Source organism: Musca autumnalis, unplaced genomic scaffold (genome assembly GCF_047663935.1).
Source record: "Musca autumnalis isolate F117 unplaced genomic scaffold, ASM4766393v1 scaffold_5, whole genome shotgun sequence".
Taxonomy (NCBI): Eukaryota; Metazoa; Arthropoda; class Insecta; order Diptera; family Muscidae; genus Musca; species Musca autumnalis.
The window spans coordinates 73,197,236-73,222,314 of record NW_027412088.1 but is presented as its reverse complement, the minus strand read 5'-3'; the positions used below and the strand labels follow the sequence as shown (position 1 = coordinate 73,222,314).

Below are 25,079 nucleotides of genomic sequence, written 5' to 3'. Positions count from 1 at the left end.
ACAGCGATATTATGTTTTTCATAGGCAAGTCGATGATACCTGATAAATGGTCCAAAAGCTATAAATTGTACGGTGACCAACTATCGAACGGAATGACTGCCAAAATAAGATTCACTTCCAAAATGGAAACTTTTGAGCATTAATTCAAATCAATATTTTTGTCGTGAAGTTTATACGGAACAAAATCCTGAAAACCCCCTAAATACATAAAGGATTTTGGTTGTGTAGCCGGTATTCGATTTGTCCATAAATGAAAATTTCAATTCACACATGCTGAGGAAATATCTCTGACGGCAAATCCGACTGATACTTTTTATATTTGTTTTGACTCGAAATGGTCTGAAAACTGTATCGAAAATACAAAAACGTTCCTTATATTCGCCAAAAGATATTGGCCCCCGTAGCTATATGTAATACAATTTTTTATTTTGATAGCGGGGTCAACTCAATAATGTCTGTGTTACCTTTGTTAAATGTTGTACATGATCCTCCAACGAAGTTGTGTGATCCTTACTGGCTAGCAAAAGATCGCCCAATGGTTCTCGAGGATGGACACCACTTTCAAAACGGCTATACATACCACGCCAGAACCTATTGAAGGAGAAAATATATATTTTTTTAATTTAATGAAATATGCCAAAACCTTATCTTCTACTTACTTAATACACTGTGGTGCCAAATTTGGTTTAATTGTCTCATCCACATCGGGTTTATACAATGGGTTGATATATTCATTCAAATGATTCGACATATAACCCCAAAGGGAGAAGGTCCTCTTGGCTAATTGTAGATCTAAGCGATCCTTTTCACAATTACCCACAAATGTGCCAAACTGACAGGAATGTACATGATCGTGCAAGATAAGGAGGAAACGTTCGTTGAATTCAAAAGCATCACTACGCTGTGACATCAACTGCCACGTGCAATCTAAAAATTGTGTAAATATTGGGGAGACTTCGCGCGGATCATTTTGTATGTGGCCACAACGATCGCTGAATTTGTGACCAAAGGCTAACCAATCCTTTTCGATGAGAGCCTGTAAGAAAATAATTTATCTTAATGTTGTTCATTTGTTAGATTTTACCTTCTCATGACTAACCTGAAAGCCTTTTATTGTACGATAATATGGATCCAACATCAAAGCAGCCAACGAACAAACTTGTGCGGTACGATCCCAACCATCCGAACAATGGACCACCACGGAGACGCCTTTGTCAACGACATTTGAAATGAAACTAAGAAAAGAAGAACATTTAGATTAAATGGAACAAATTTCTTTTAGCGGCACCTGACGGAAAAATTCGGCATTTTCACCACATGTAGTTCTTTTGTTACTGATTCAAACGGTGTATAGCATTTGTCCCGGAAATGTATACTCACTCCCCGAGATAAAGGTCTCGAAAGTTCTATGGACAGGTGCAAATCTCGGGAATGGGAACAAAATTTCTTTTAAATTGTAAATTTTTCCCTAAGTAGCCGGCCTTCGGCCGGGGATTTAAGACTTTCTCCTATGGACAGGTGCAAATCTCGGGAATGGGAACAAACTATCTTTTAAATTGTAAATTTTTCCTTAAGTAGCCGGCCTTCGGCCGGGGATTTAAGACTTTCTCCTATGGACAGGTGCAAATCTAGGGTATGGGAACAAAATACGTTTCCGGGACAAAAATTATACATCGTTGGAATAAGAATAGAAAGCGCTACCTGTGGTGAAAAAATTGTCTTCCTACCTTAGGTGCCGCTAAAGGAATTTAAGCCGATTAAATGATAATTTCTAATAAGAAATATAAACAATTATCCATTTTTTGCGTAGATTGCAATTAAGCGCCAATTATGGTATTTCCCACTCACCTTGATGTATCCAATATTGAACGTATGTGCTTTAACCAACCCGATGATTCTAATGCATTCAGGAAACCACTCATTGTTGGTGCTTTCTGTTCACATGCTTCAATCAGTTTCTGTAAACTTGTCCTTTGTGTGTGAATATTCTCAATACCAAGAAAATGAAATTTTATATTCTCATAGAATGCCTCATTCTCGTAACCTTTACCGGCTGCACGATTTGCCAAAGCATTTATCTACAAAAGAGATAATATAAACAAACAATAAAATATGCAATTTCTGCAAAAACAATGCAGAATATTTAATTCCGACAAGTGCTCGAGATAACATTTGTTTTAATTAAGTATTTAGGGAAGATAAACGTGTTGTTGTTTTAAGTTCACCTTTTTTAAGCCATATCTCTGAAAACACTCACTCACCATAATACTTTTGTATTAGTAAGTCAGGCGTATTTAGGAGTGTGTCAAATTATGTATACCCTATTTAACCATTACTAAAGCCACCACATGCTGCCTTGAATGCGATTCTAAACCTTCAACCATTGGATAAAGCAGTTCGAATTCATTGAAGTTCAGACATGGGCTCCATTATACTTAGGGCATGTAAGCATCTTATAAGTGACAGGTTATCAGTGGTGGATGGCACCGAACACGGAATATATTGTAAGCGGCTCAGTATCGGTCATGCATCCTCATCCATAGCCTACATACACCCCATCACATCACAACAGAAACATCATCATCACACACAACACACACACTTCAATAGTCAGGATGATCACAATGGACCTCAAGGTCTCCGAGTGGAGTGGCTGTCAGCACGGCAGCTGCGCATCCTAAACCTATCGGTCATGCATATAATTGGTCATGCATATAATTGCACAACAACTGCGGGAGCGGTCCTCATCGCAGTTGGTTCTTTGTACGGGTTGTCGACGCAGGTTCACACCTGCCCAAGGACTGCAAACACCCCACGCAGGGGACACACGTATGTATACTTCTTCTTTTTCTACCTTTTCCATCCTTTCAACCCTATCCTATCATCATTTTCTCTCAGCTGAACAGGCTTTTCCGGCGAGTCAGTTCAATCTCCTACTCCTACTTGCCGGAGACATTGAACAAAATCCAGGTCCGGCGATTTACATGTGTCCAGTATGTTGCACCAAGATCACCCGCAAAGGAGGATCGTTCTAATGCGGAGAGTGCCTAAACTGGGTACATCTACGTTGCTCAGGGCTCAGGAAGGCAAGTGACTACATTGATGCTTTCCGCTGCTCTATCTGCATGCAATTAGGTTCAATGACAAACCACACTGCATCCAATATCGCATCACCCAAACCAATAACACCCATTCCTCATAAAACTAAACCCGCAGGCAACCCAACCCCTAACCCCAAGCGTCAACAAATTTCCACAAAAACCAAAAGTACTAATAATAGTCCTAGGTCAACAAGCATGAGCACTAACACTAATATAGGTACAATAAACACAAATAATACACCGCATACGACAAGCAAGACTGATCCAAGCCTCATATGCAGGAAAACTGTCACAAAGACAGCAAAACCTGTTAAATGCTCAATCTGCGGCCATCACATGCACTTAAGATGCTCAGGGCTAAGAAACTCCGGGAACTACATCCCAAATTTCATTGGCCCTTCTTGTCGCAGGTCCCAACCCCCAAACTATAGCCCCACCCCTTCGAAATCACCACAAACAAGCCTAGCCTCCCCACCCCTGACAAATAACCCCAACACAACAACAACTGCCAAGCCCCACAAAACCAAAATCATACAATGGAATTGTAACGGACTGACCCGTAAAATCAGAGAAGTCACTGACGTCATGTATAGGAAAAGAATATATATCGCAGCGGTACAAGAAACAAAAATGACCAGCAGAAATACCCTAACAAGGTCATCTGCCTACATTCTCATAAGACAAGACCGTGAAAAAGACGCTGGTGGAGGAATTGCCTTCATTGTACACGACTCAATAACTTACAGTCCCATTCCCCTCTCAAGCCCTGATCCCCACATAGAAATTCAGGGTATAAAAATTCTTACTGACGGGAATGAGCTAAACCTCATAAATATATACATCCCCCCGGAGTCAGCATCCCTCCGGAGTCAGCAGGCTTCAAACCCGACATAAGACCCTATCTATATGGGGGAAACACCATCCTTCTCGGTGATATAAATGCTCACCACGAATCCTGGTTCTCAGAACTAGGCAACGACCAACAGATTGATGACACGAGCTACTGTGTCATAAACGAGGACCACCCTACACGCATTACTGCAACATGCAGAAGCTCCCCCGACATAACCATCACAACTCCCGATCTAGCCACAATCACCTCGTGGCATGTAAACATAGCCCTTAATTCGGACCACCTCCCCATAACCATAAACGTCTCTACAGAATCAGAGTTCTCTTCGTCAGAAGAACGAATTTTCACCAATTTTGAAAAGGCCGATTGGAACCTTTTCACGTCAACCACAGAAAACGAGTTCACGAAAACCCCGCAAACAAACGCAACATCCCCTTGTGAAAAAATTTTCAGAACCATCATTCCCTCGGGACGCATCCCCAACATCAGGCCAAACTTCCCCACTGAAGCCACAAGACTAGCCAATCAAAGGGACGCTGCTATCAGAGCAACTGATCCATCTGATCAGAGAATACCTGCTCTGAACAATGAAATTGATAGGCTCGGTCTACCATAAAAAACCTCTCCAATCCAAGGAGAAACGACAAAATAGCAGTTAGTTTTGACAACAACACTCCCAAAAGCCATGGGAAAACCGCCTCCTCCTTCTGTCGTCAATTCGTAGAACACCCCACCGACAGAAACAACACGCGCAGGAAATTGAAACGCCACTTCCCGTCTTTAAAGCCAGACACGCCACCCATCCAAATAACCGAAGAAGATGTTGCTAACGCCATCAAAACTGCCAAAAGCTCGACGGCCATCGGTCCGGACGGTCTGGCCACCAAAATGCTAAAGCACATCGGTCCCAAAGGCATTTCTTTCCTAGCCCACACCTTCAATATCTGCATAAACTCCCTTGAGATACCAGATATGTGGAAAATAGGCAAAATTATGCCCATCCCCAAACCGGGGAAGCCCCCACACTTAGGATCGTCATACAGGCCAATCACCCTGTTATCTCCGGTGATAAAAATCCTGGAAGCCATACTTCTCCCAAGCTTCTCCCAGCACCTCCAACTCGCAGAGCACCAACATGGTTTCCGTGCGGGAAGGAGCACGACCACAGCCCTCTGCGAAATAACAGCAACCATAGCTGAGTCGCTCAACAGCAAAAGACCTCACAAGAGAACAGTACTTGTAGCCCTGGACCTGTCAAAGGCCTATTACACAGTCTGCCACTCCACACTCCTAAATGATATCAAAGAGACAACTCTACCTAATTCTTTGAAGAGATGGATGGCAAACTACTTGGCCGGACGACAGTCCTACGTCGAGTTCAGAGGAACAAAGTCCAAACAACGACGCAACAAACAAGGGGTCCCTCAAGGAGGAGTACTATCACCACTACTCTTCAATTTCTACGTGGCGAAAGCGCCAACCCCACCTCCAAACATCAGTCGCATATCCTATGCAGACGACTGCAGTGTACTATCGTCTGACAGGAAAATCTCCACCATAGAAAATCGACTAAATGAGTATTTCCTCTCAAACTTCAGCTCCGCGACGTTGTTCACAACCTGGACAAAAGAGGTAAATACAATATTAAAAATAAATATCAACGGCAACACCATACCCACTGTCAAATACCCCAAAATCTTAGGAGTCACCTTCGACAATACTTTCCAGTTCAGTAAACGCTCTGAACTAACGGCAAAAAAGGTAGGTGGCAGAAACAAAATCCTCAAAGCTCTAACTGGAAGCACATGGGGTAAAGAAAAAGAAACCATCGTAACAACCTATAAAGCCATAGGCAGGCCACTACTTGACTACGCGGCCCCAGTCTGGATCCCCAATATTAGTGACACTCAGTGGGATAACCACAAATCCACTGGAGTTAGATGAGTAGGTTTGGCTGGGCAGTTGAAAAGGTGTTTTGTGTCGTGGGGGCCCATGCCGCATACTGGGCAGATGTCTTGCACGGTGCGATCGATTCCCGCCCAATAGGAATTTAGGCGACTGCAATATCCCGAGCGTTATTGGCGCTGACGCTCTACAGCTGTGATAGATGGGGGATGTACTCCGATGACTGCATTCACAAAATAATTGCTTATAGCCTTAGCAACTGTGTCCGTGTGAATGCTATTCAACCCTGCCTGATATGCCTCTTGATCTGGAGGTTCTCCCTATACTGTTGGACCTCCGTATCTAGAGCATGAATATACTTCATGATATGCCTGGGTGTATCGGTGGCCAGCAGATGGTGATTGGGATGGCTCTCACGGTAACACCCGAGCAAGTACTGCAACGATAGCATCTCATTATGTTGTCGTACTGGAAGAATCTTTGCCTCCTCAGGTAAATGGTACACTGTAGATTTGAGGAGGTACCCTGTTCCTGTTCTCAGGGCAGCGTTCTGACAAATTCGAATCTTATCCTACTGCGTGTCACATAAATTCGGGGAACAAACTGGCGCCGCATAGCTTACCACAGACCGACCTATCGCTTTATACGTGGTCAACAAAGTTTCTTTATCTGCATCCCAAGTGCTGCCGGCTAGGGACTTGAGAACCTTGCAGTTTATCGCAGATAGCTGTGGCATGCGAGGACGACGTGAAAGTGGTGTCGAATGTGACCCCTAGAATTTTGGGGCAGTTTGTGGTCGGATTCTGCTACCATCGACCCTGATATTCAACTCCCTTCTTGTTCACGTGGAGTACTTGACAGTATCAAAGGCTTTTGATAAGTCAAGCGCCACCATCACTGTTCTATCACACCGCCGCTCCTGGTTGAGTCCTCGACAAATATGTGTGGAGATGGCGTGCAGCGCTGTTGTCGTTCTGTGCTGCTTATATGTGGTCAACAAGGTTTCTTTATCTGTACCCCAAGTCCGGCAGCACTTGGGACTTGAGGGCCTTGTTCCTACATTTTAGCTTGTCGCAGATAGATGTGGCATGCGCGGACGACATGAACATGCTGTCGAATCTGACATTTAGAATTTTAGGGTAGTTTGTGGTCGGAATTCGGCTACCATCGACCATGATATTTAACTTAATTCTCATCTCTGCCGTACATGCAGAGTGGCCGTAGTCAAATAGGAGAGGTAGAAATTAAACAGTTCCGGAGATATAACCCCACTTTGGGGACCTCCCTGTTTCGCTCCACGTAGCTTGGACTTCCTGAATTTCACGTACGATTGGCATCTACACATACATATAATTTATTATACAAAATTTCAAGCTTGGCCGAAGGGTTGTTGCTCAGTGTCCTCAAACAGCGTGGAGTGCTTGACAGTATCTTTTGGTACGTCGAGCTCCATCAGCACTATTCTATCGCACGGTTTGTTCTGGTAAAGTCCTCGACTAATATGTGTGAAGATGGCGTGTAGCGCTGTTGTTGTTGTTGCAGCATGAAACCTACGTAAAAGCATAGGTTTGATGCAGGGTTGTCAGCCGAACCACTATAGTTTCGGGTCAATCCGGTACGTAAGAAGCCGCTGCCGTGGGATTTAGCGCTATTGTCGTAATGTGCTGCTTACGGAACACATGTCGATTAAATTTTCCTTGCACACTTAGATCCTATCTTCATTCTTTTCAAGGTTCGAGAGTGACTTAATCGTTGCCCACAATTCATTTATTCCGGCTCCAATGTTACAACTCTTCAGATGATTTAATCACTTGTTCCGTTTATGCTCATCGACCAACCCGTTATCCTCCAGTGTCAGCTCTATGACTCTAGGGTCACTGGGGTTGGTACGACGAAGCTCATTACGCACATTTCCTAATCCCGTCGTCTCTTCTGGGAAATTTGGTTCCGGTATTCGGCCAGCAGGTATATGGCGAGTGACTGCATCAGTGACGATGTCTCGGAACGTACTCTCTTTTACCCGAACATCAGAAGGCTTGGACAGATCTCTGAAGGGTTGATTTGTGAACTCTGTGAAATTAGGCCAATTAGCTTTCCCATTATTGATGAAAGTGCAGGGTTAAGAGGTCATAAGATCGGGCGGTCTGCTAATGAAGACAATTATGAGGAGAACCGACGGGTTGCCAGGTGATGTCAGACCAGGCGACATGATGATTATATATGGCGAACTGTGACACTCTTCGCAAATTCTGGTAGAAGCGTCCTCATTGACCGTGCAAAACGTAGAACTAACAATCTGTCCAGCCAGGACTATACACCCCTCTGATCATTGACGAGGACCAAATGCCACAACTCATGATGAACATAAAGTCCCCCAAGACCAGTCGGTTATGACCATCCACAAGCGGGCTAACTGTTCCCCCATACATTCCATGTACTGGTCATTAGAGCCAGGCTCAAGCGAGTTAGGTCTGTGTTGAACAAACTGATGTAATAGGAAAGCTAATCCCCCAGAGAAAGAGAGACATGGAAAAACTTCAGTGTGAAAAAGTCGAGAGTCGAGTGTGAAAAAGTCGAGACCAAAGAGTGAAACATTAAATGGATGGCTTTGGTAGAGGCACATCCTCTTGTTCTCAGTAGTGGGATTCGCAAACTCATTTTCTGAGTTGCCGAAAAAATCGGTAAAATTAAAACGCAAAATTATAAATGAAAAGTTCAAAAAAAGTTGACAGCACTCTTGCTATCGGTAGAACTTTACGACTACCTTTTATTCGTCACTAACATACCGAAAAATATCGTTAATTGCCGAAATTATAATCATGTTAATTTTACCGATTTTTGTCGATAACTCAAAAATGAGTTAAGAGAATTGCACTATAGGATATGGAAAGACCATTTGTCCAAACTGTTAGTATTCTGACTAACAGATGCTACTTTGGCTTAAGTAAACAGTTTAAAAACAATGCCAAATGGAAGACAGGATCCCAAAACGAGGTATTCCAAATTGGAGAAATAAAGCAACAAATAGAGACGAATGGACATATTTTCTTAGTTCAGCTTATATGACAAATCTTCTGTAGAGGACCAATTAAGTAATTCCTCACCTTAAAACCTTTCGTTCGAAAATAAGACCGTTTTCAATAGGTTTTCATGGCCAAAAGCATGCCAGAGTTTGTTATCACTTCAAGGATATGCTACACTGTAAGGTGCCAATAATAAATACATCATTCCCTATTGCAAAAGCAAAAGAAAATATGAAATGCCAGAAAACACTCCAAAATAAATGTATAGAAAGCATCATTTTTGTTTTTGCCGTTTTTATAAAATCTCAATGGGAATTCTCATATGTTTATCGATTTTGCATAATCTGCACGTTCAATATGTTTTCGAAAAATTTGTATATTAAATCTAACCAAAAATAATGGATTTATCTTTCGTATGCCGCCAATACACATATGAGTACAGTGTATCTAGAAATTATTTGTACATTTTTGAAGAAAGTCTTTTCTTCTGCGGATTTAAAATAGACAATGAAAAATAAATCTGAACTAAATATGTATGTAGCTCACTTAGGTTACCCTCGAAAAAATGTATAATATATAGAGAGGTCGTGATCAAAAGCCTTTATTGACCCACTGTTGATATAAATAAATATTAACATTAACACACATACACACAAACATAAAAAACAACTTACCCTGGGTCGTGTATCCACAACATACATATAATCGGTATTTGGATTTGTTTTACGTACTGCTTCAAGCATTTGTTCATCCTCCAAGCAACGGGCACTAAAACCCGACAATGGTTGACTGCAACGGCAAATGGAAGCCTAGGGGGAAGAAACGAGAAAAAGGAAGAAGAAGTGAAATAACACAAATATAAGCATATTTCCATAACGTGACATAATGACGAGTAGTGTATATCTCCGGCTTGTGTATCAATAAAATAGAACGTTATCCTTCCTTGATATATGTATATAAAATATGCTTTAACAGCACTGGTTTTGTATGCTTTCCTTCCTTCTTGCCATTTTTTTTTTTGTTATGTGAAAAGTGCAGAAGAAAAATCATAGCACTTAAGGTCAAAAGAAACCATCGTTAAATAAAATTCTGCCTAAGAAAGAAGAAAAGCGGTGAGAAATGAAGGAAGATTTTAACATATCAAAGAACTTGCCATTATCATATTGAAGGAAGAAGCCACGTTGTTCGTTCGTTGTTTTTATTGATGTTAATTCCTCTCTCTTGCTTCTCTCTTTTAGATGCTAATTAGATCATTTGCTAAAACAATCCTTTTAAATTGCTACTATAATGATATGATTAATCTATTCGTATAGGAGATAATGGCACTCAGTTAATGTGGTAATCAAGGGAATATTGGGTTTAAGCAGAATAATGCATATTAGAGGGGGTTGAAGGGAATTTTAAATAGAAAGAAAAGAAAATAATTTTGGATGACCCCCGTGACCCCCATGCCCACTTCCCACAACTTTGATCCATAAAAGAAATTGTTTCGACTATCATATTTATGCCGCTTCAAAATTGATATGGGAGTTTGTCACGACGCTCCTAAAATATATCTGGTGTGCTGGCCCTTCCCTTGCGTCGTTTGGGGCATGGACGATAATGTGTACAAGTCACAGAGATATACCCTCAGCCTGTATATATTGAAACAAATTTTCCCAAAAAACGTATTTAGGTTTTTTTTAAAAATTTTGGGAATTTGAACTGACAAAAATGTTCATTAGGATTAGAGGTCAAAAGTTTTGCGGAGGAGATACTAAAAGGAATGGATCTACATTGACCATTATGAAAGTGGATCGCCAGCCACTACTTATGGTGCCATAGGGGGTTTTTACGCCCTTCTGGATGTTTGCTCAAGAAGTATGCACTTACCCCTGAAAAAACGTTTACCATCGTAATTGAGGCAGCGAATGCAAGTTGCTTCAACAAAAATCAAGGTGATTAGAGAGCAGGTCTTAAAGTGAACTTATCCGAAATTTTGTGTGGGAGGTACCGGATGGTGTGGCCAAATATAGTCCATATTTGAACCTGATCTATATCTAGAAGATGTGTAAAGTATGGACCAATTCGGCCACTCCCATAAAGAGTTACCGTATGAACAAATTTTCCGAACATTTGTGAACTTTTGTGGGGGATGTACCTGAAGGAGTGGACCGATATGGCTTATCTTCAAACTTAAACTATGTTTGGACAAAATATTACTAAGGCCAAATTTTGGACCGAATCGACAGATCCGTTCTAGAGTTATCTTGCGCTCCAACCACCTCACACGGTGTAATAGGAGTTTTGTTTGCAACTTTCAGGCTATTTTCTCAGGAAGTATGGACTTGCCCCTAATGAAACTTGTACCGTCGTATGGAGGGCAGTGAATACAAGTTGCTAAAACAAAAATCAGAGCGATTCGAGAGATGGCCCTAAACTGAACATTTCCGAAATTTTGTTTGGGAGGTACCCGAGGGAGTGGGCCGATTATGTCTATATTGAAACATTATCTAAGTTTGGTACACATTTTACGATAGGCAATGTATGGACCAAATCGGTTACTCCCTGTAAGAGTTATCGTGCGCACAAATTTTTCGAATATTTTCGAACTTTTGTGGGGGAGGTACCGGAAGGAGTGGACCGATATAGCCCATCTTCGAACTTAAACTAAGTTTGGGCAAAATATTACGAAAGCCAAAATTTGAACTGAATCGGTGCATCCGTTCGAGAGTTATCGTGCGCTCCAGCCAGCCAGACAGACAGACGGACGGACATTGCTCAATCGACTCCAAATTGTCTGAAACACATTTCATCCAAACATACTTGGGGTCTAAACCAGTATTTCGATGAGGCACATTTTGTCCGTATGAAAGTGTATATACCCTCGTTAGCATAAATGCTGAGGGTATAAAAAAACCCTAAAAATATTCTGTAGGATAAACTATGTAATCTGGTCACACGCTATCGGTGCTCATTATAAGTAACTAACACTGTCCCGTCAAAAAAAAAAAAAAAAAAAAAGAGAATAATCGAATGAATAGAGTGGTATAGCGCTGCCTGAGCATATTTATAGTTATATAGTCAATGAGCACTCTCCTACCAGAAAATGACGTCACTTGGCAACCCGTCGTTTCTTTTGGATCAGACCATCTCCCCATGATTGTCTCCATCAGCAGACAGTCCATTAGCAGATTTCATCGCCTCTGAACGCCGCACTTTTGTCAATCATGGGAAAGCTAATTAGCCGAGTTTCAGAGAGTTCATTAATCACCGCTGCAGAGATCAGCCCAATCTTTTTAATGTTCGGGTAGCGGAAAGGACGTTCCGGCACATCATCACCAGGGATGCCAACTGTTCCGATGTAAAAATCGCTACATACCACATACGTACAATGGTCTATAGCTATTTTTAACTCGGAACAGTTGAGATCCCTGCTTAAACAGTGGTTTTTGTACGTCAAAAATCACCACAAGCAACGGGAAAACCACCAACATGACATCCCTGATCATCAGTGCTGCAGCCGCTCGATATATTCCTGTTGGTTTAATATCCGAAGTGAGACCAAACTTCCCAGCAGAGGCGCCGGAATTAGCGGAACCCTGGAAAGAAGGAAGATAAGACCTCAGTCACGTTTGGCGACGTTACGTTGACTGACCCGAAGAGGTGCGCAAGTTATTTCAATCGACAGTTTGTCGAGCACCCCGAGAGTGACAGGGCGAAGAAGAGAGTATTACGTCGCATCAGATATCATGGATGATGTTGCGAATGCCATCAGGAACGCAAAATCATCCAAAGCGTTGGACCCTGATGGAATCTCCATGGTAATGCTGAAGCAGCTGGTTGAGCCGGGAGTGGAGTATCTCACTAAAATTCTCAACTTGTCACTAGCCACCCTCATTGTTCCCGAAGTCTGGAAATTGGGTAGGGTGGTCCCGCTACTAAGCCATTCAAGGATGCCAGCAAAGATGAATCGTACAGGCCGATTTCGCTTTTGTCGCCCGTAGCAAAGACCCTTGAGGCCTTAGTCCTTTCCAGTATCAGGAATAGCTATCAAGTTGCCGATAATCAGTCAGGATTCTGTGAGCACAGCACGACAACAGCGCTGCACGCCATCTCTCACGCCATATTTGCCAAGGACTCAACAAGAGACCGCCGTGAGATAGAATCAGGCACTCAGGCGCTGTTTGAGGACATTGAACAGACAACCTTCCGGTCATGCTTGAAACGTTGGATAGTCAACTATATTTGTGGACGCCAGTCGTAGATGGAATTCAGGAAAAAGAAGTCCAAACCCCTTAGAGTGAAACAGGAAGTTCCCCAAGGTGGGGTGATATCTCCGGAACTGTTTAACCTCTACCTCTCCTGTATTCCGCCCCCTTCAGACGGCATCAAGATCGTAACGTATGCGAATAATTGCATGATCCTGACGTCAGATAACATCGCTGATGACATCTGTGACAGACTGAATTCCTATTTAACCGATCTTACCACCTTTCTCCATGCGATGAATATGCAGATTTCCGCCACAAAATTTACAGCCACTCTGTTCACAACATGGACAGCGCAGTTTGGAAGAGAATTGAATGTCGTGGTCGACGGTAGCAGAATTCCGAAACTGCCCTAAAATTTTAGGGGTCACATTCGACACTACTTTCAAGTCGTGTGCGCACGCCACAACTATCTGCGACAAACTAAAAAGCAGGAACAAGGTCCTCAAGTCCCTAGCCGGCAGCACTTGGGGTGCAGATAAAGAAACTTTGTTGACCACATATAACGCGATAGGTCGGTCTGTGGCAAGATATGCGGCTCCAGTTTGGTCCGTGATTATGTGATACGAATTGAAAAAACCAGTCAGAATGCCGCCCTTAGAACAGCAACAGGGTGCCTCCTCAAGTCTTCAGTGGACCATCTACATGAGGAGGTAAAGATTCTTCCAGTAAAGCAACACAATGAGATGCTTTTATGGCAGCCCGGCATTGAGTTAATTACGTACGCGGATGATTGTACACTCATGGCGTCAGGTCCCAATATCGGTAACGTTTGTGAAAGGCTAAATACCTATCTCATTGATCTTGTAGAGTTTTTCCACGCGAGGAATATGAAAATATCCACCACTAAGTCAACAGCCACACTGTTCACCACTGAATGTGCAGGTCGACGGTGCAACTATTCCGACCACAAACTACCCCAAAGTCCTAGGGGTCACATTCAATAGCATGTATAAGTCGTCCCAGCATACTACAGTTATCTGCGATAAGCTGAGAAACAGGAACAAGGTCCTCAAGTCCCTAGCCGGCAGCACTTGGGGTGCGGATAAAGAAAACTTGTTAACCACATACAACGCGATAGGCCGGTCTGTGGTAAGCTATGCGGCGGGAGGATTATAGAGATCTAGAGAGAGAGGTCCAAAGATATAAAAGAGAACCTCTAGATCAACGTGCATACCGGGCAGGTTTAAGAGACATTCATACTGATGCGGTTGCAGAGGCTCTGGCAGCCTACAGTGTGAATATAGTCCTGGAAGATCATCCCCGTGGCAGCGGAAGAACAGCAGCTGCCAAGACAAACGAGAGTCGTGTTGGCGCAACTTAGACCTGGTTGGTGCAGCCGGCTCAATTCTTGCTGGGCCAGGATTGATGGCACGCGGAATATCTGCCCAGCATGTGGCACCGGTCCGCATACTACGCAGCACCTGTTTAACTGCCCAGCCAACCCGACTGACTTAACTCCTCTCTCTCTTTGGACTAATACAATTCACGTTGCGTCCTTTCTGAGCTTGGAGCTGGAGGCAGAGCCGAATCAATAAAATAAAGATTTACATGTTCTTGTAGAAGCTGCTACAACAACAACATTTGCCCAGCATGCGGCATGGACCCGCACGACACAAAACACCTTTCCAACTGCCCCGCCAAACCTACTTATCTAACTCCAGTGGATCTGTGGTTACATTCCATAGAAGCAGCCACTTTCCATGAACTGGAGATAGACCCAGACCCAGATTGAACAGAAGAACGAACATACAAACTTAATAATAAACACTGTTACAACAACAACAAAATATCCCAATAGAAGCATACCTCTTGTTTTTCGATATTTTGAAGGTTTTACCGAAATATCAAATATTTGGTATTAAGTCTTCGATGTTTTGATATAGCCCCCGTGGAACGGTACCTCCCGAATTTCCGTATTTTGAAGGTTAGACACATTACTTTACCGAACTTGCTGAAATTTGGTACTTAGTCTTCTTTATAAACGAAAGGAAACTAATTGTTCCATTTTTCTTCAATACAACTCGTGGTGGAGGGTATAACAAGTTCGGCCCGGCCGAATTTAAAGCCGTTCTTACTTGTTCTCATCTATAAACTTTGTATTTTCAGAATCCTCAAAAACTTCCCAGGTGTAAGAACCTTCCATTTATAGTTGGTTTAGGCGGACCTAAGAACATATATTTAGAAAATGGGTTGCACAGATGCAGAGAAGGGAAGACAACAAAACAAAATTAGGCAGAGTCTTTTCCTTCAGGAAATCAGTATATAGTATAAGTACGCCCTTAGTACACTCAGTGATTTCCTCATCCATATATAGAACTTAATCAAACAAACACCTCAACTAATTAACGATTTTTGTAAGTCCATAATTTTCTTTTTTACTTACCTTATTGGAATGTAAATATGTGAGAGCTGGTAAACGACCCTTTGAACGAAAACGTGAACTGCCAATTAACATGGCCGTATTAGCCTCGGCTGGTACATAAATTTGACGCGGATAGGTGTCACACAATTCATAGTTTGTATTTAAGTTACACAATGTCCATATGTCATTTGGTACACGCATACGCTTAAATTCAGCTTCCAATTTGAAAAAATCCCAACCGGCATTTTTGGGAAAATCATCTTTGGCGGGTTGATAATTGAAACAATACAATTTATTGATGGATACTGAAAAGAGAAAAAAGTATTTATATTATTATTTTATAATTACGCAGGTGTTTATTCACCCACCAGGTTGATAGAGCTTTTGTAGTGATGTATAGACATCATGACACTCGGAATCTTTGGGTACCACAAATGTCACAGATAAAAAGGTTTTACAACGTATTAGCAGCGGTGATCCAGTTGTGGTTAGGGGTAACTTTTCTATATTAGCAATGTGCATGTGGAGAATCTGCAAAGGGAAAAAAACAAAAATATTGATTAATTTTAATAAAAGAAAAATCATTAAAGAATATTATGTTGTTATTGTGTTAATGCAATTGCCATTTTTATGTCTTGAATAGAATTATCACTAATGCACGAATAATATCTGTATGTATGAAAAACGCCATTAACAATAAGATTAGTAGCTATCACACAAAAAGGAAGGCCATTAAAAATGTGCAATAATAAAAAAATATTTGAAATCATTATAATGCATGGATTTATGATTTATATTCCGAGAAATGAGTTTTGTTTTCGCATCATTATAAAAAAAAATATATTGGAAACAAAAGCTTTTTGCCCGAAGTCATGTACAATATAATTATGGAATCAAACTACTACTAAACAAAAGAGAATATGAAAAGGAATAAAGAAAAAACTAAAGCGGTCAAATGTCGGTCTATCAAAGTACATAAAACGGCAAAGCCGGTGGTATCTCTACCAATTGGTTGAGCGTCAAGGAAATATAAAATGTAAAGATGGTTTAAGGCCATCCTTTGTTAACATTTCAATTATGTTGATGGCAAATATATTAGTATAAACAATTCTTAAAGTCTATGGCTGACGAAGGGGAAGCACAGCGGTCTACTACAGAAGACCTTAAAAGGGCTTTTTGGACTAGGGAAGACATTAAAAAGTCTTCTGTCTACTAGAGAAGACCACAAAAGGTCTTCTGTCTACTAGAGAAGACCACAAAAGGTCTTCTGCCTACCGGAGAAGACCCTAAAAGGTCTTCTGCCTACTAGAGAAGACCTTAAAAGGTTTTCCGTCTACTAGAGAAGACCTCAAAAGGTCTTCTGTTTACTAGAGAAGACATTAAAAGGTCTTCTGTTTACTAGAGAAGACCTTAAAAGGTCTTCTGTCTACTAGAGAAGACCTCAAAAGGTCTTCTTTTTACTAGAGAAGACATTAAAAGGTCCTTCTGTCTACTAGAGAAGACCTCAAAAGGTCTTCAGTCTACTAGAGAATACATTAAAAGGTCCTTCTGTCTACTAGAGAAGACCTCAAAAGCTCCTACTGTCTACTAGAGAAGACCTCAAAAGGTCCTACTGTCTACTAGAGAAGACCTTAAAAGGTGTTCTGTCTACTAGAGAAGACCTTAAAAGGTCTTCTGTTTACTAGAGAAGACATTAAAAGGTCTTCTGTTTACTAGAGAAGACCTCAAAAGGTCCTTCTGTCTACTAGAGAAGACCTCAAAAGCTCCTACTGTCTACTAGAGAAGACCTTAAAAGGTGTTCTGTCTACTAGAGAAGACCTTAAAAGGTGTTCTGTCTACTAGAGAAGACCTTAAAAGGTGTTCTGTCTACTAGAGAAGACCTTAAAAGGTCTTCTGTTTACTAGAGAAGACCTTAAAAGGTCTTCTGTTTACTAGAGAAGACATTAAAAGGTCTTCTGTTTACTAGAGAAGACCTCAAAAGGTCTTCAGTCTACTAGAGAAGACCTTAAAAGGTCTTCTGTCTACTAGAGAAGACCTCAAAAGGTCTTCTTTTTACTAGAGAAGACATTAAAAGGTCCTTCTGTCTACTAGAGAAGACCTCAAAAGGTCTTCAGTCTACTAGAGAATACATTAAAAGGTCCTTCTGCCTACTAGAGAAGACCTCAAAAGCTCCTACTGTCTACTAGAGAAGACCTCAAAAGGTCCTACTGTCTACTAGAGAAGACCTTAAAAGGTGTTCTGTCTACTAGAGAAGACCTTAAAAGGTCTTCTGTTTACTAGAGAAGACATTAAAAGGTCTTCTGTTTACTAGAGAAGACCTCAAAAGGTCTTCAGTCTACTATAGAAGACCTTAAAAGGTCTTCTGTCTACTAGAGAAGACCTTAAAAGGTCTTCTGTCTACTAGAGAAGACATTAAAAGGTCCTTCTGTCTACTAAAGAAGACCTCAAAAGGTCCTACTGTCTAATAGGGAAGACCTCAAAAGGTCTTCTGTCTACTAGAGGAGACCTTAAAAGATCTTCTGCCTACTAGAGAATACCTTAAAAGGTGTTCTGTCTACTAGAGAAGACCTCAAAAGGTCTTCTGTTTACTAGAGAAGACATTAAAAGGTCTTCTGTTTACTAGAGAAGACCTCAAAAGGTCTTCAGTCTACTAGAGAATACATTAAAAGGTCCTTCTGTCTACTAGAGAAGACCTCAAAAGCTCCTACTGTCTACTAGAGAAGACCTTAAAAGGTGTTCTGTCTACTAGAGAAGACCTTAAAAGGTGTTCTGTCTACTAGAGAAGACCTTAAAAGGTCTTCTGTTTACTAGAGAAGACCTTAAAAGGTCTTCTGTTTACTAGAGAAGACATTAAAAGGACTTCTGTTTACAAGAGAAGACATTAAAAGGTCTTCAGTCTACTAGAGAAGACATTAAAAGGTCCTTCTGTCTACTAGAGAAGACCTCAAAAGGTCCTACTGTCTAATAGAGAAGACCTCAAAAGGTCTTCTGTCTACTAGAGGAGACCTTAAAAGATCTTCTGTCTACTAGAGAATACCTTAAAAGGTGTTCTGTCTACTAGAGAAGACCTTAAAAGGTCTTCTGTTTACTAGAGAAGACATTAAAAGGTTTTCTGTTTACTAGAGAATACATTAAAAGGTCTTTCTGTCTACTAGAGAAGACCTCAAAAGGTCCTACTGTCTACTAGAGAAGACTTCAAAAGGTCTTCTGTCTACTAGAGGAGACCTTAAAAGATCTTCTGTCTACTAGAAAATACCTTAAAAGGTCTACTAGAGAAGACCTTAAAAGGTCTTCTGTTTACTAGAGAAGACCTTAAAAGGTCTTTTGTCTACTAGAGAAGACATTAAAAGTCCTTCTGTCTGCTAGAGAAGACCTCAAAAGGTCCTACTGTCTACTAGGGAAGACCTCAAAAGGTCTTCTGTCTACTAGAGGAGACCTTAAAAGATCTTCTGTCTACTAGAGAAGACCTTAAAAGGTCTTCTGCATGCTCAAGAAGACCTTAATAGGTCTTCTGTTACTAGGGAAGACCTCAAAATACCTTGTCTACTAGAGAAGACCTCAAAAAGACTTCGGTCTACTAGAGAAGATCTTAAAAAGTCATCTGTCTACTGGAGAAGACCTTAAAAGGTCTTCTGTCTACTAGAGAAGACATTAAAAGTCCTTCTGTCTACTAGAGAAGACCTCAAAAGGTCCTACTGTCTACTAGGGAAGACCTCAAAAGGTCTTCTGTCTACTAGAGGAGACCTTAAAAGATCTTCTGTCTACTAGAGAAGACCTTAAAAGGTCTTCTGCATGCTCAAGAAGACCTTAATAGGTCTTCTGTTACTAGGGAAGACCTCAAAATACCTTGTCTACTAGAGAAGACCTCAAAAAGACTTCTGTCTACTAGAGAAGACCTTAAAAAGTCATCTGTCTACTGGAGAAGACCTTAAATGGTCTTCTGTCTACCAGAGAAGACCTTAAAAAGTCTTCTGTCAACTAGAGAAGACCTTAAAAGGTCATCTGTCTACTAGAGAAGACATTAAAAGGCCCTTCTGTCTACTACAGAAGACCTCAAAAGGTCCTACTGTCTACTACAGAAGACCTCAAAACGCCTTCTGTCTATTACAGAAGACCTTAAAACGTCTTCTGTCTACTACAGAAGACCCTCAAATGTCTTCTGTCTATTATAGAAGACCTTAAAAGGTCACCTGTCTACTATGGAAGATCTTACAAGGTCTTCTATCTTCTAAAGAAACCCTTAAAAGATCTTCAGTCCCCTACAGAAGACCTTAAAAGGTATTCTATATACTATAGAAGGCTTTAAAAGGTCTTCTAAAGACTGTAAAAGGGCTTCTGAGCTACGCAGTGGAAGAATTTAAAAACCTGCCAGAATGCTGTCCTGAAGATTACAACTTTCTCATCTTCATAAAAATTCGAAGATTTTAGCTATGCAGAACCTGCTTGGGTGTTATTGCCGTGAGGAGCCCTGCCACAATCTTGTGGACTGGTTTCCCCAGACCGGTACGTCAGGTAATATATTCTTGAAATAGAGAGGAGGTCCAAAAGCTCAAGCAGGAGCCTCTAGATCAACGATCCCAATTAGAATTCAGACGGTGCAGCCGACTCAATTCGTATTTGGCAGTCTCTTACGTTCAAAGGTATTCTAAGCCATGTCATGCTTGAAATTGGTATCCCCGCAAAGTTCACACATCTTTGTAAGATGACTCTAACCGATACCCGGTCGTTAGTAAAAATCCGAAAGAACCTCTCCAAACAGTTCGGAAAAAAGGGGTTTCAGGCAAGGATTCATTTTTTCGCGTGATCTCTTCAACATCCTGCTGGAAAAGGTTATACGAGATAACGAGAAACGTCAAAATAAATGACATAATACACCCCATTACGATATTGACATCATGGGTCGATCAGTAAAAGAAGTTACTGCACCTTTAAGAAAGTTGAAGGAGAATCTGCTAAAGTGAGTCTGGCAGTAAACGCCCACAAGACCAAGCTGATGGTATCGGCGCGAAATTCGTCTATAGAATTAGGAGCAACAGTGGAAGTTGGTTCATAAATTTTTTAGTTAAAGACTTCATCTAATAAACAACATCAATTGTATAATAAGAAGAAGAATAGTACTGGTTAACTTTGAAAAACAAAAATAATACTTTACAAATCACTACCCGTGCTTATGTATGGTTCCGCAAGTACACAGCGCAAGCTGATAAGGTAGTGCTTTGGGTGTTTGAGAGAAAATTTCTTCAAAAGATCTACGGGCTAAAATGCGTTGACGACGAATATCGACTTTGTATGAACAACGAGCTGTATCTGCCATACAACGACATCAGTATAGTTAAAGGTATCGAGATGCAACGATTGCGTTGGGTAGATCATGTCAAAAGAATGAGCGATGATGAACCCGCTAAAAAGGCGTATAAATATGGGCCGCATGGTATTACATGCAGAATTGGAAGGCAAAGGCTTCGATGGAATAGAGTAAACAAGTGGAAGACTAAATCGAAAAGCGCGATATTCCAAATCAGAGAAATAAAGAAATCTTTTCTTAGTTCGGCTTATGGGATAAATGTTCTGTAGAGGGCCAAGTTTGTCCAAGATGAGCCATGTCGGTCCTCCTCCACAAAAGTTTTTAAATGTTTGAAAAAAATGTGCGCGCGATAACTCTTGAAGTGATTAACTATTTTGGTCCATACTTTGCACAATTCCTCCCAGACATAGTTGAAGTTCCAATATGGACTCTATCGGTCCACTCCTTCGGGTACCTCCCACACTAAATTTCGGATACATTCAGTTTAAGACCTCCTCTCGAATTGCTTTGATTTTTGTTGTAACAACTTTTTTTCGCTGCCCCCACGATGGGGGTTTTTTAGTCGATAAAGCTGGGCTTTCTAATCATTTTTCACCAAAGAAAACATATAAATAATTCCGCGGACACCGAAATAGTCCGCGGAATGTTTTCTTTGGTGAAAAATGATTAGGAAGCCCAGCTTTATCGACTGAAAGAAAATTCGGCGTTAGTATCTCAAAAATTCGCGAAAATAAAATAAATGTTCTATCCTGATGACCGAAAATAAATGCCTATTTTTCATAGTAGTATCGGAAAAATGATCAGAAAATCATTTCGCGAAGAGCTAGAAACATAATTTTTTCTGTGTTTGATATGGAACATTATCGACTTTTAATCCCTACAAGATTAAAAACGTAGATTCATTCGCTTCGGGATGAATAAGCTAACATTAACATAAATTTAGGTGTTCTATTCTACTGACGTGGAGTGTATATAAGTTTAAGTTGGGGAATAGCAGTCATGATATTGTTTTATAAGGAGATGATACATTCAGTGAATTGTCCCAATTTGAATTTCTATCAGGGCAATCACGAATAAAAATTCCGTGCGGAATTTTTCCCTTTCCCCAATATCAGAATTTTTTATTTCCATATTTATCTGCAAAAAGAGACTATTTTTGTCGAATCAGCGAGAATATTGCATAATTAAGTGATTTTAGCAGTGTCCAATGTTTTAAAAAATTGATTTTAAAAGAATTTCACTTTTTAAAAATATATTCCGTGCGGAAAATTCCGAGGGAAATATTCATGATTGCCCTGTATATCTCAAAAATGGTAAAACCTACGAAAATATCATAAAGGACAATCATGTACAGAATTTTCACTGCAACAGCATTTTGTTTAGTTTCATTGCGGTTTCCCAGAAAAATCGAGAAAACCTAAAAATGTGAAATTTTACCGCGATTTCTCTTCTATGGACATTGTAGTTTAAGAATCCGCAAAAACTTCAATTTAAAGTTGGTTCAAGAGCACCTTGGGTTAATGCCAAGTTTACACTAGCGCTCCAAAATCCACTGGATTTCACGAAATCCTGAAATACACCCCGGTGTTTACACTTATTTTTTGTGTATATCACAATGATCAAGGTAGATGCATATGCGCAGCTGATCGAACATGAATTTTCACAAGTTGTTGTAAATTGAATTAATCATCAAAAATATAAAACTATAGAGCTTTACAACTTTATTTGGAAAATTATCGTAAAATTATCTATATATTGTATTAATTGTGTATAGTACTAACAAATGAAAAATAAAAAAAAAAGATTTTATCGTTGAGACATCATAATAAAAAATTTTGATAGATAAAAGTTGTGCTCAGAACCTGCATAATATTAGTACTTGCAGTAGTTTTCCCGTTTAGTGTGCTAAAAATGCGTTGCCGTACTCCGAAATGCACTTCTCTTTAAACAAAAATAGCGCCGAATAACACCTTCTCCCGTTTTCTGCCATACAATTTAGTAGAAACTATCAGCAAGTATTTTCATTGGCATCTTATATGATAGCTGATACGTTGATTTTGACATTTATACAATTTCCGTAATTTTTCCGTTCCCGTATTTTTTAAGAAATTTGTATAGGGAAGCAATTTTTGACTATTCGCTCTTTTTTCTAACACTACCATTAAAAAAGTACGGGAACACAAATAAAAATAGCATTGTAACAAAGTATTTTAATATTTTTTTCACATTGTTTACAAATTTTGATACTAAAATTGTTTGTTGCAGCAATTGACCATCTACCTTGTTTATTGTAATACGTGAAAAGTGTTGCAACTTTTGGTACTTTTTAGGCAAAAACAGGGTTGTATATCATGTGTATTGTGATTTCGATGTTGATTTCGCTGAAATCACGAAATGAGATGATTTCATTTTTGTATGCGAAATCATGATAAATTTAGCATAAGACCTTTGCTTGGTATAGTGCATCAGATCAGTGATCTTCGATACTAAAGTCACTTGTTTCAATTGAACCGCCAATCATTTCACGCTCGCGTATTGTTGTGTAAGTTCTAATATCGAATTTTAGACACAGGGGCGGCTCGGACATTTAATTGGACGATACGTTGATCTGGACATTTCGGGTTGAGTTTATTCAATTTTGTCCATTTTGTATGACAAAGCAATTGTGACAGTTCGTTATTTTACTAATAAAATAGTATTGGAACGGAACTAAAAGTAAATTAGTATTTGTTTAATTTTTTTACCATGTGGCGTATACGTTGCATTTAATATAACGTATACGCAGTAATGTTCAAACAAATTTTTAATTGCTCCCCAAGCTTTGTACCCCACACACAAAACCTATTCAGTAAAACAAGCATAATGTTCGGTTGTTTTTTAATATCGAATCCAAAAACAACGGAACATTCTCACACAAACATTTCCATCATAAACAACAAACTCACTTTTATAGGAATATTTATTTTCCTCTCGTAACAGAAAAAAATCGTGCAATATTTTCAAAAATTGACACAACATTGCAAATCAAACAAAAATTGCGAAAAAAACTACAAAACTAAATTGTTTATTTATCAGCCATGAACTATTTATTCAACTGTTATATAGTCGTGTGTTGTGGAAAGAGGGAGGGAGGTGTTTGCATTTATGGGGTGAATTTTCTTGTCAAACCGTTTGTTCGATTGACATGAAAATGTTATTTCAATGATTGCGCCATGTGAATTTATTGCCAGCAAACAATTTTGGATAACATCCAAACTAGTTTGAGTCAATGAGGAAATATCTATGATCGTCGGAGAGGAGTGCGAACGAACGTAAGAAAGAAAGACCCACATTAAATCAATAAATCAACACTTGTACAATAGCTGCAACTTTTAATTGAATAAAGATTAAAATGATGATATCAACCAAAGTATCAAATCAAACCCAAAATCCAATTATCATAGTGAATAGATTAAATTTGACAGATCGTATTTGCAAAACGATAACAATGGAAAATGGACAAGGAATTTAATTAGTAACAAAGAGGCATTGTTTGGACATTTGGACACAAAATTAGGATACACATACATACTTATGTATACATAAGAAATCTGATGTAGTTGTGATATGATGTACATGGCTTCCTGTTGAAGCCAAAACGCAATATAGGTAATTTGGCCAGTTTTTGAGACAAAAAGTCGATATTGCAAATTTTAATCATAACAAGTAAAAAAGTATCAGTCGGCTTTACCGACAGAGATATACCCTCAGCCTATGTGAATTGAAACTTTCATCTACGGACAGATCGAATGTATTTAGAGTCTTTTCTGAATTTTGTCTATTTTGGAAGTGGACCACTAGTCATTTCAGTGGGTCATCGTGTATCTTTTGGACCAATATGCCAGGAAGCATGGACTTGCCCACGGTAAACATAATATCACTGTAAACAGGACCACAACGAACAGTATCGGTATACATTTCCAAAGGATCTTCGAACAGGCCATAAACTGTACTTAGACACAAATGTTGAACTTTTGTGGGGAAGGTACCCTAAGGAGAGGACCGATACGGGCCGACATAAACTAAAGTTAAACAAAATACAAGTAAAAAAGTATTGCCGACAGAGATTACCCTCAGCCTGTGCAAATTGAAACACTTTTTTCACAAAAAAAACTTATGTATTTAGGGGGTTTCAAAATTTTGGTCGTATGAACCGATAAAAATGTTTATTAGGATTAAAGTTCAAAAATTTTGCGGAAAAGATACTTAAAGGAATGGACCGACATAGACCATGGGGT

At 40.0% G+C, this 25,079-nt stretch overlaps 1 protein-coding gene across 2 annotated transcripts in view; it reads right to left on the bottom strand.

Annotated features, from left to right (window-relative positions):
* Mtmr6 (Myotubularin related protein 6) overlaps positions 1-25,079 on the bottom strand; it is a 124,001-nt gene that overhangs the window by 3,881 nt on the left and 95,041 nt on the right. For both annotated transcript variants that reach the window (XM_073992534.1, XM_073992533.1), the window contains exons 3-9: positions 15,866-16,028; positions 15,519-15,802; positions 9,557-9,691; positions 1,849-2,078; positions 1,100-1,235; positions 660-1,036; positions 465-591 (exon numbers count right to left, since the gene is read on the bottom strand). In XM_073992534.1, coding sequence (XP_073848635.1) covers positions 465-591; positions 660-1,036; positions 1,100-1,235; positions 1,849-2,078; positions 9,557-9,691; positions 15,519-15,802; positions 15,866-16,028 — 1,452 coding nt within the window. The remainder of the gene's footprint in view (positions 1-464; positions 592-659; positions 1,037-1,099; positions 1,236-1,848; positions 2,079-9,556; positions 9,692-15,518; positions 15,803-15,865; positions 16,029-25,079) is intronic.